The sequence below is a fragment of the Narcine bancroftii genome, chromosome 7 (assembly GCF_036971445.1).
Source record: "Narcine bancroftii isolate sNarBan1 chromosome 7, sNarBan1.hap1, whole genome shotgun sequence".
NCBI lineage: Eukaryota > Metazoa > Chordata > Chondrichthyes > Torpediniformes > Narcinidae > Narcine > Narcine bancroftii.
Genome location: NC_091475.1, coordinates 31,645,967 through 31,658,158, shown reverse-complemented (window position 1 = coordinate 31,658,158; position 12,192 = coordinate 31,645,967). Strand labels below are relative to the sequence as shown.

At 42.3% G+C, this 12,192-nt stretch overlaps 1 protein-coding gene across 1 annotated transcript; it reads left to right on the top strand.

The window, feature by feature from the left end:
- Positions 1-345: 345 nt before the first annotated feature.
- Positions 346-9,736, top strand: xk (X-linked Kx blood group (McLeod syndrome)). The gene is made up of 3 exons (XM_069889447.1): positions 346-865; positions 3,690-3,952; positions 5,460-9,736. The coding sequence occupies exons 1-3, from the start codon at positions 621-623 to the stop codon at positions 6,251-6,253; spliced, it is 1,302 nt and encodes a 433-aa protein (XP_069745548.1). The 5' UTR covers positions 346-620; the 3' UTR covers positions 6,254-9,736.
- Positions 9,737-12,192: the final 2,456 nt, after the last annotated feature.

Below are 12,192 nucleotides of genomic sequence, written 5' to 3'. Positions count from 1 at the left end.
GTTGTATACAGATTTATAGTCAAGGCACTGAGGAGTGCTGGAAGTAAGATTTTTTTGTGGTAGTGAAAAGCAAAACACTTTCCATAAGATAAGTTGGCTGTTTCAGGTATTTGCTTGATCTTTCATTACAAAACCAGCCTCACTAGCATATACAGATACTGATGGCACACTGTCCTTTGAGCCACTGGCTCGTATCTCAGTTTTTTTTTCCTCCAGTAACGTCCTGGTTTAGAAATACATTTGTAATGGGAAAGGCGTTGTCGTTGCAAACCGGTATTGTTTCACCAGTACTCCTGTTTACTGAAGTTTCTTTTGTCTTCGATTCTCCCCTGGTTAATTATGGTCGTCACCCATGAGCTGATCACAACGAAACGCGGAATTCTCGAGCGGAGACTGGACCTGCGGACCGGAGAGCTCAATGGCTCCCTCTGCTGCAGACTGGACCTGCGGACCGGAGAGCTCAATGGCTCCCTCTGCTGCAGTGTCACTGCGGGTGGTGGTCGAGCCAATTGTGTCTGCAGCAAGGAGCACCAAGCGCGATGGACGCCCTCGGTTCCTCTCGCGGTTTTTGACCCATTTCCCTGGCCCCTGTTTTAAAAAGTCGGGCGAACGTGTCGAGGATGAAACCACCGGGTGGAATCTTTGTGTCGGTTTTTCTCTTCGCCGCTGAGATGATAGCAGCTCTGTATCTGAGCAGCACCTACCGATCTGCGGGGGACAGGATCTGGCAAGCGCTCACCCTCGTCTTCGCCCTGCTGCCATCGATCCTGGTCCAGTTCACGCTAACCTTCGTCCACCGCGATGTGAGCCGGGATAGACCGCTGGTGCTGTTCTTTCACCTGCTGCAGCTGGGACCTTTCGTCAGGTAGGCCTCCTTGCACCCACTTGGATGTCAAATCGTGTGGACGGGCTGATGCGGGGCTTTGGGAAACAGTCGCCTCTCTCTCCGCCTCAGGCGCAGGGTCTCTGCGGCAGACACCATGCCTTGCCTTGACCGGGGTGAATTGTGTTCTAATTTCTTCCCTCCGAGCGATACTGTGGCGTGAAGATCGATGCCAATCATCTGGGAACAGAAAGCACATTGAGCGAGGATGTCGACACAGGAAGGTAGCACTACTGTATTCATTTGCAAAGTTGGTCACATACATTCTGAGTGGAGGGGGAGGCTGACGACTGGGTGAGCAGGGTGAATGGGGGGGGTGAATGATGGGGGGTGAATGGGGGGTGAATGGTGGGGGGTGAATGGGGGGGTGAATGATGGGGGGTGAATGGTGGGGGGTGAATGGGGGGTGGGGGGAAAGGGCCAGGTGAATGAAGAACGTGTGTGGCCGCTGCCCCTTGAAAGTCAGAGACTATTCGGGAGGTTAGAAAAGGTTAGCATTTAGATTCTTCGACCTCTCCTTAAGGTCGCGTGGAGAATCATCACGTTGTTATTGTCACAGCGAAGTCACCCAAGTAATTGGCTTGGTCGCCAGCAGCAAGTGGAACAGTTCCATCGAATTGGGGGGGGGGGGGGGCTGCAGAATGACTCGGCTCCAAAGGGTCGCGCCAACACAGTAGACGTTCTCCTTGGTTTAACATTTCCGCTAGCGTTCAGAAATTATTCTATTTGTTTTCCAAATGCCGGGGGGAGGTTACAGTGTTTCGGGCACCAGCACCGGTTTCTTTGTCCTTTATGAAGGATTGACCACTGAACAGAATTTAGTTCAGCCGTTTCTACTCATCCTGGATAAGACCATGTTTGTTTTTAAATAGCAAATTGTGATTCTGTAATAGATTACTGGGAAAAAACCTCCTGACTGAGGGCTTGGCCACGATATTAAGCAAAGTCATTCTTATTTCAGTGCCCGCCTATTACCTCTGTTACTCCACGATCGCGGCGCGTTTCTCGGGCCGTGCGGTTCCCTTCACTCGGTGGGGGCTGCCTCGCTCAGCAATAGGGATGGTTGGATGTTGACCGAACGAGTTCAATTGCCATTGTTCTTTGCCAATATGTTATTATCCCTAATAAAGATTCCTTTACAATTCAAGTTCGTCTCCATTGAGGTTTATTTTATTTATTACATTAAGGTGAGTTGCACAGGAGGAAAGGTTCTCCTGCAAGCAGTTGTACAGGTTGACTCTGACGTTCATACACCTGGATAAAGTTGAACAAGAACACAATGACCCAGAAGAGAGAAACCATTTAAAAAAATCAACTCGCACCAAGCGAGGGCAGCTTGAGAGCACTGCATGGTGGAACTTGAACTTGTTTGTTCAGGAGACGAATGGCTGCAGGGAAGAAACTCTCTTTAAGCCTGTGTGAACATGATTTCTCCCTGAAAGGAGGAGGGAGAGTGTGTCCAGGGTGTGAAAGATATTCAGTCATTCACAGGGCAATGGAGATATAGATGGAGATGGTGGAGGGGCATTTGTATTATGTTTTGAGCTTCATTCACTAGGCACTTTCAGGTGTTCCACACAAGACCATGCGCCGGCAGCCACGGCTGGCACGGAGAGGACGTCTTTCTGTCACTTGAACGTGCCAGCTGATGGAGAGCCGTCTACCAGCGAACACTGGCTCCTCGGGAATGTGGCCTAGTTCCCCCCACCCCCCTGCCTTGACGTCATTTGCAGCGCATCAAGGCATGACGGACAAACAATATCAAGACATAAAAAAGTCTCAGAGCTCAGCCAAAAAAAACAAATTAATGGTATATTTCAAGTTTGCATTTAGTGCATTTTTTAATTTGCAGCTGTACAAATGAATTTCACCTTGCATCCCTCAGGTTCCTGATCAATTTTCATTTGAATAATTGGACTGTTGATCGTACCGCTGACAGCGCAATAAAAAAACAACCCTGACAGTAAAACAAACATTTCCTAAAGTATGTTGCACACTTATCAACCCATTGCGTGAGATGTACATTACGCATCACTGCTGCAATAAGTTCAGATGGTGGATACCACCCGAGTCGCGCTGCCGGTCCCCCGCCCGAGTCGCGCTGCCGGTCCCCCGCCCGAGTCGCGCTGCCGGTCCCCCGCCCGAGTCGCGCTGCCGGTCCCCCGCCCGAGTCGCGCTGCCGGTCTCTCTCCCCCCTCGCCTGCCTGACCGCGCTGCTGGTCTCTCCCCCCCTCGCCCACCCAAGTCACACTGCCGGTCTCACCCGCCTGACTCCCACAGCCGGTCTCTCCCCCCTCGCCTGCCCGATTCATGCTGCCGGTCTCTCACCCGCCCTCTATCTGGGAGATGTTTTAGGAGTGACCTATAACCTGTCTCCTTCCACAGTGCCCTACATGGTCGCTCTTCCCTCCGGACGACCCCATATTCATGCATTTCTCCTTCTATGAGCCTCCAGCTGACCATCTTTGCCCATCTGAAGGAATGATCAAGTACAAGCTTTGCAAAGCACATTCACCCCTGTCAACCAGTATCTTTCTACCTCGTGGTGGTTCCCTGAATGGTTTATGTTTAGAACACCTGCTAAGAGAGAATGATAAAATAAAATTTAAATTATTCTGAAATATGGACATGCAAGATAGTCTTAATGCAGACTACCATTTTATAAAACCAATACTGTACTTTACCCTTTGGGCGCTGAATGTATTATTGTGGCCAGGTTTTTTGTTTCAACTACACATCCGCACTTCCATTCAACACCTCCATTAAATACTAAAGTTTCCATGTACTTTCTGTTTAATATTTTCAGATGTCTTGAAGCATTTTGTATCTACCTAAATGTTGGTAAAGTTGAAGAATCTTATGTCAGTATTACCAAAAAGAAGCAGATGAAAAAAAATGGCTCTTCTGAAGAAATTGAAAAAGAAGTGGGTCAAGCTGAAGGCAAAATGTTTACACACAGAGCTGCCTTTAACCGGACTTCAGTGATTCAGGCGTTCATAGGCTCTGCACCTCAACTTACTCTTCAGCTGTATGTAAGCGTAAAGCAACAGATTATAACTCCTGGGAGAGGTATGTATCCTTTGAAATTCAGCAGGTTGGGCCAGTCAAGGGATTGCTTTATTTGGCAAGATACACCAATGCAGGAGCACCTGGGTTATTTCAGACACTTAACTAAACACAACAATTTGAATTTGCTGCAAGTTTTATCATGTACAAACTGATCTTCCTAATGCATGCGAGGCCACTTCAGTGTTATTTAAAAAGGACCTGTCTGATCAGGTTCCAGGCTGTGGAGTTGAAGGATAGCAAGCTGCCTCAATAAATAATATGTATGTTTGGAAAAAAATCTCTTCTATGGGCACCTCGTACAAACTTTCCACTTGCTGCTGCCAGATCTCCCTAGATCATTGGACAGCTGCCTGACGACCTTCTCTTCCACCAACCTCCCAGTCGGACCTTCACCCCAATCCCCATCCCCGTCCTTCACCTCAAGCCTTTCCCAACTCCCTACCAATCGCAGAAGCCAACTATGGACTTTCATTATCTATCCTGGTTATAATTCGAAAATCTTCTGTCTGATCCTGCCCTCAATATCCAACCCCGCTGCCCCCTAAACCGCAGGTCTCTCTCCCAAGATCTTTCATTATAACCTGGAGTAAGATTTATCTTGTTTCCTTTGGTACCCCACAATGGTGGAGTGTGAGAAGGAAAGCTCTTCAATGGATGGTATGAGACCTGTTCAATAGTGTGAGATGACCCAACGACAAACTTGTGAGTGATGTGTGCCTTCTACTCCTTGTGAGTGGCCTGTGTCTTGTGTCTTCTGGTCATTTGCAATTGGTTGCTTATGTTAGTACATGCAACAACAGAGTTGCTGGACCAAATGGCTTCCTCATGTGCTCAAAAGATTATAAGGCGCTTTTGTGCTGCACTTTGAATAAATAAGGAAATTCAATTAAGTCATGACTTAAAATTCTTCATACAATTATGTTCTGTTATTTTGAAATTAGTTTAAAATATATCCACTTAATCAAAAAATTGTAATTTCCAAATTGGGTTGCATTATATATCTACATTTAAATTCTTTGGTGGGTTAACTTCTGTAGCAATTCTCCTGACTGTCCATTGTAACTTCAGAAGAACTGTGGAATTGTGAGAAAGTAAAACTAAATATGGTAAGGCAGTTTAGCATCATTTTCTCAGCTATTCCACCAAAGTTCCAGTGGACAATGCAAGTCCAATAAAAATTCACCCCTCAATGATTTTGCTTTATCAGTGTATTTTCCATCTCATCTTTTGAAAACAAACTCTTTATTCATTCCGTTTCATTCATCGATGCACTGTTATTTCCTCAAGAATTTGATTGAATTGACAGATATAACTTATTATTTATAAATGCCACTTGTCTTTCCAATATTATTCCTCCAAAGTTTGATAGCATTGTTTAATGGTCCGCCAAATTTAACATGAAAATTGATTCTTAGGATCTTTGCAAATGTTTTAACTCTACCTCTAGTGTGTGTGTGTGCACGTGTGTGTGTGTGTGTAGATATTACCTGTCCTGTTTCATTTGTAGGAGTATTAATGGTCATTTCCTTGCTCACCATTGTATATGGAGCCTTGCGTTGCAATATTCTTGCTATCAAAATCAAGTATGATGAATACGAGGTGCATGTGAAGCCTGCGGCCTACATTTGCATATTCCTGTGGAGAAGTTTTGAGATTGCCACCAGAGTTGTTGTTTTAGTCCTTTTCAGTTCTGTATTACAGATTTGGATCCTTCCCGTGGTTCTCTTGAACCTTTTCACATTTTTCTTCTATCCATGGATCTTATTCTGGAGCAGTAAATCTCCTTTTCCTGAAAATATAGAAAAAACATTTACCAGAGTAGGTACCACAATAGTATTATGTTGTTTAACATGTCTTTATGCTGGCATTAATATGTTCTGTTGGTCAGCAGTTCAACTCAAGTTAAATGATTCTGATTTAATTAATAAGTCACAAAATTGGCATAGACAAGCTGTGTACTATATGCTTCGATTCATTGAAAACACTGTTCTTATTCTCCTATGGTATATTTACAAAACTGATGTGTACAGCTATATATGTGCTCCTCTGCTGGTTACGCAGTTGTTAATAGGTTACTGCATTGCAATATTCTTCATGCTTGTGTTTTACCAGTTCTGCCACCCATGTAAAAAGCTTTTCACCTCCAGTATTTCAAAAGGTTTGCTAGCTTGTATTCATTATACTTGCTTTAAATGTGGTTGCTGCAAATCTTCTGAATCCACTGAGAAAACTGGCTTGGAGCCAAAGAACGCCAATGATCATGAACAGGGGCCTGAACCTATCAGTGAATCGCAGGGTTAGAAGACACTTCAAAATGCAAAAGAAATTACATTGATAGCCTTTTATTTTGTGTTATCCATTATGTTTGGACAGGGTCATCACAAGAAATAATTAATGTGCCTCAGACAAAACCTGCAGTTTATAATTCCCGTGAAAGGTGGGTATTTTGCAATGGTTCAAACTGCTATTCAATCCCAGTGTTTCTGGCATGAAGCCCTGCCTGCAAGAGGTCCAAACACATCTGGTCAAACATTGATAGGCAGAAATTAGTTGGCATGTGTTCTTGTTTTCCCCAATTTGCTGTCTTGCAGGCTAAACATATTTACAGTGACAGCTTCATAGAGTGAAGTCAACAATTATTCTAAAGGTTCTTAAAAGTGCTAGTATAAAGTAAAACTAAGCTAATGGGAAAGTAACAGATGAGAAAACAGTTCTCTGCACCTTTGGTTTATTTGTATCAATGAAAGAAAATGCTAACATTTACACTGCATGTTTATGAAAAATTTATAAAGTGCAGTTTTCTTGATTTCTGGAAAACTCATTCTCTTTAAAATGATTTGTCATCTGAATATCATCTTTCTCCCATCATTAACTGTTGCGCTGAGAAGAATATCAGCTTTGGTGGGTTCACAGAGTGATGAGTCTGGACACAAGCGTCACACGTAACTTTTATTAACACGGGGTGCACAATTACTAATTCATGTAAGTGACGATACAGACATTCACTTCAGACATCATTTAGACTCTAACAATGGTGAACCTATATTTGACCACACTCACACACTACACATCCTGTTTCACTTAAGCGATGACATAGACGTTGACCTCAGACATAAATTAGAGTCCGACAATGGCACTTATATTCGACCCTGCTCACACACTATTAACAGGAACTCTTACAAACGCTCCAGGTTCCCTGATCAATGGGGGTGTGGCTCTTCTTCAAGTATTGATTTATCGCTATACTACGGCTCAGCTTCAGTGTAGTGCACACCTTCCCCACAACCCTTCCGGTGCACACACTTTCACTTAAACGACATCAGTTGGACTCCGACAATGGTACCTATATTCAACCCCGCTCACACACTATAAACAGGGACTCTTACACATGCTGATCAATGGGGGTGCAAGTATTGATCTATCACAATACTACGGCTCAGCTTCAGTGTGGTGCACATCTTACCCACGACCCTTCCAGCAATGTCCACAGTAACAACCTTGCATGGAACGGTGTCTGGGGCTTGGACCATGAAGCAGAGAGAGCGAATGTGCTCTGTGCTGGTGATAAATACAGTGCTAATCTGTACTGCCAGCCAATGATGACCCTAGGTAATTTAAATTAGCCAACGGCAAGGTGTGCACTAATGGGTGGCCGGAGTTCAACCTTGCTTAACAGGTGATGTGACTTCAAATAAGCATCAGACAGAGAGGACACGTGACCACCCACAATACACACATTCCAAACAGGCAGGGAGGCCACGTTTCCTCCACACACAACATTAATGGAAGCCTTAACCTGATTTATAATTAGTTAAAATAAAAATAATAGAATGTGGTGATATTCAGGATAATTTCTCAACTGTTGTTTTTTAAAATTTATGCTTCTCATTAAAATTTGAGACCTCAGTGTCAAAGTTCTTGAAAGAATATTCAAGTAAAGTCTAAATAATAAAATGGGAAATGTTGCAACTTCAGTATGAACTTTGAAGTAGAACAATAAATATGTTTAATTACCTAGCCAGCATTTTTAAAAAGAAATTGATTGCATCAGAGGGCAATTGAAATTGAGGAGTTAATATGTGAAGAAAGAGAAGCTGGAGACACTCAGTGGGTCAGACAGCATCGATGGAGAAAATTGGTTTGTCAATCTTTCTGGATCTTTGTCAGGACTAAAATGAGAAGGGGAGATATGTATAAAAAGAGAGAGGGACAGTTGCGGAGGGGACAATGAAGGTGGGAAAGGATGAGAGACAGATCAAGAAAGAGGCCACTGGGGCGGGTGGTGGGTTTGAGAAAGTAGAATGGGAGCAGGTAAAGGATAGATGAAACTGGAAAAGAATTGGAGTGGAGTTACCAAAACTTGGAGAACCCAACATTCAAGTTTACATTGGCCAATGGCAGATGTGCCTATGTAGGAATAGTGTAGGGAATCAAAGTAGCTTTAGGATTTAATATCTTGAGTGTTTGGTGTTTCTGCATATGTATTTGTGTATGAGGCACAAATATGATTAGTCGACAGTTATACCTGATTTTTTTCCAGAGGCAGTGGACATAGGGGGCATAGAACAGAGAGCATGAATGGTGTGGACCAACAACTTCATAAAACAGTTGTTGCACACTGCTGAAGTACCAAGTCCTAGTCAGGAAATATATGATTGCACTGGAGATGACATAGTGGAGATTGATTGGGATATTGCTTGGGACGATGTACTTTAGTTATACAAAAAATCCAGATAGATTGTACTTGTTTTACTTGAAGCACAGGAGGTTGAAGAGGAGCCTTAGGAGGAACTCAGAAGAGTAGATAATGGAAAACTTTCCCCAGAGCATATGCAGATAGTCTTCAACTGATGACTGAAGAATTGGTCATAACTCAGATTGGTTGTAAGTTGGATTCACATGGTCTTAATGAGGTATTAAAGCAATTTTTCAAAAAAATTCAACAAATGAACTAATAATGAAGAATCTCAGCATATGTACAGTATTATTTTTTAAAAACGGATCGTATGTGGGCTGGACATAACTCGAGGAGGTCGTAAGTTGAGGACAACCTGTAATAAAACTAGTGGGCATTTACTTAAGGTAAGATATTAGTTGGGGGATCTGAGGAAGAATTTGTTCACCCTAAGGTCAGTTGAAATCTGGAATGCATTTAAGAATGACCTAGAAAAGCAATTGAATCACTCATTCCTGGAAAGTTGCTGACCAAATGTGATGTGGTGTGCCAGAAAACTGGTCTCTGAGCTATTTAACAGTCACTCAATGTCTCCACGACTTAAATGCAAAATCTTTAACTTGGACATCAATACCAGCGACAGTGGGCAACCTAATAGCATAATAGTTTATGTCCTAATAGGTTACAAATGTTCTTGGGTGAAGTATATGTAATATGATGCGAACTATCTTTCATAAGGTTAGGAATGCATGAACAAGTTCAAGTGAATCAGCAAAATCAATATTGTGAAAAAGAAGATTGTAAATCTTTGTGTATTATTTTCATTATTTATTAACACAAAAAATATTTTGTGACTGAAATCTTTAGCAGACAAATGCATTATGTAATAAATACTTCAACTTGAAAGCATCGTCCTAAGATGCTGATGAAGTACAAGGTTCTGACACAAGGAGAAAACACAATTTCAAACACAACAAAATGTCTCAGTAATATTTGCAATGGAAAGAATAAAGATGAATCTAGAGTGAAAACTGTATATATTGATTTTTAAAGTTTATATTTATTTTTCATATATAATTTCTCTTATTTCAAACAGTTGCTTCATGTTATGGATGCGTGACAATGATGTTAAATAAATCTATGCTTAGCAACTTTGCTTTTTTTTCTGTGCGTTATTTATATGCATTCTACATAAGAAAAATTTACATACTTAAATCCTACAGCAGCATTTGGATCTCCTCCCCTCCCCCCACCCCCCTCCCCACCACCCATCCTCAGTAGCGAACTTCCAATCAGCGGTGATACCACAGCCAAAAATCGATAGGATTATTCAAGTTACACCCAGGGTGGAAATAGCAGGAAATTGAACTGAAATAAATTTACTAAGAATATACAAATCATGGTTCAGTGTAACATGCACCCAGTTGTGAAATGTTCCATCAACTTCTGTGTGTAGTAACACATGCACTAGAATTCAGCTGGAGTCAATCGCAGAACATTAAGGAGTCCTGTGATTTTTGAAAAACATCAACTGAACTCCGTATATTGTTCTCCATTGACTTTGACAGTTCTTGTAATTTCATGTGATATTTGAAAGAAATTGATGGCAGGGAGTCTTAATTCTATTGCTTTCCTTACAGCAAGTGATAAGGCTCAACAGAGTGTCAGCCAATTACAGTTGTAGAAAGGACAGATACAAATCAATCACTTTGATCATTAAATGTTGTGAAATCATTGCGGTTGATCTGGAAAGCAGATCCTGTTCCAAAGCTAAATTATACACGGTTCCTGTATTTCTGATCATTGCTGTGGCCTATCACATCTGTCTGTGGCAAATGTAACTCTGCCTCCTCAAAGTTACTGTGCCTTGGGAAACCAGACCATGACAATAGTCTTGCCCCATTTGAACTTGCAGTGCTCCATTCTCTTCATTCCATTCCCAATCTTGTCATATGTTAGTGAGGCCACAACCTCACTAACATATACCAGGCCACTGCCATAGATCTAATCACATCAGGTGATCTCCATTCCACAGCCTCCAACCTAACAGTGCATCAATCTCACATCCTCTGCTTCTACCTCCTTCCTATCTTCTGCTGGCCACTGTCCCAAAACTCTTCCTCTTTTATCTTCCCTCTCCACTCTTAGAGTCTCAATCCAAATTGTATACAATTCCCTTTCCTACCCCACCAATGCTGCTTAACCCATTCTGTTACCACAAGAGTCTTCTGTAGTCTTGTATACAGTATACATATGGACTGCTTTAGATTAGCATCCAGGCTCTTTCCATGAGAATTAACCTCCTTCATCATTGCTGTTTCAGATTTGCAGAGTTGAACCACTGACTTCTATACTATTGAAATTAAATATGTATTTTACTTGAATGTACCAAAAGAAATTTAATTTTTAATGGGACATTTTATTGATTGGAATAAGCAGAATGGTAAAACAAGAAGAAAGGAGGGAAAAAAGAGGGACATGACATAGCTTTGGTGTAAAAGGTTAAAAGGAATCCCAGGAGATTCTGCAGGTGTATTAAGGGTAACGGGTCGAGAATAGGTTCCCTTCAGAATCAATGAGGTTTACTGTGTGGGCCACAGGAGACAGTGAATGAATGCAGTAAAAATCCCCGTTATCCAGAATTCAAGCAATGGGCAGGCTCAAGCAAACCAGATACCAGGGCTTTCTCGTCATGGAGAAAGTCATAGAAGCCAAGGAATTGAGGCCAAGAATAGTAATGTTTTGGAATATAGCCACATCACAGAAGGAGATGTGTTGGTGGTCTTAAAGCAGGTAAATCCCTAGGGCCTGACCAAGCATTTCCTAGGACACTATGGGAAGCCATGGGTGAGGTACCAGAAGACTGGAGGGTGGCTAATATTGTACAAGGACAAGACAGGGAACTACAGATAGATGAGTCTAACATTAGTGGAGGGGATTGTGAGGGACAGGAGCTACCAGTATTTGGATAGGAGAGAGGTGATTAGGGATAGACGGCATGGTTTCACAAACCAGCATCTCAAGTGCCATGCAGGAGGAGACTTCATGTCTCCAAATGGCTTTGCTGAGACAATGGAAGAGAACTTACAAGAGTTTTACAAGTAGGTGTTAATGTATCGGGAAGTTTGTACAGAGCCCAGGCCCAAGAACCGAAAATCATTTGCTATTAAGAGTGATGCCAGAAGTTTAAATTCCTTGTTGAAGGTTGCTGTTTTAAGAGGGGTCATGTGGTTTTGCAAACAGAGAGAAAACATTCATTCTTTGGGAGAGAGAGAAAGAGAAATTCAGCAGTAGTTATTGTTGAAGACTGCAAGTTTGCAGACGCTGCAAGACCCCATTTCAAAATGGGTTTTGAGTTCTGAGTTCAGCCTATTCTAAATCCTTGTGGTCAATTGCAGAGGCTTTGACTGGTTATTCCCCTGAAATAGGGGAAAAAGAAGAAGTCTCTGTGGTAACCTGGAAGAAGAGATGATCTTTTGGGAAAAGCCCAAGAGGGGGAAAATTTTTTGGGCAATACACTTCAGTTGTTGATTGAAGGAGATCAGTTTGTATGTCCAACAAACAA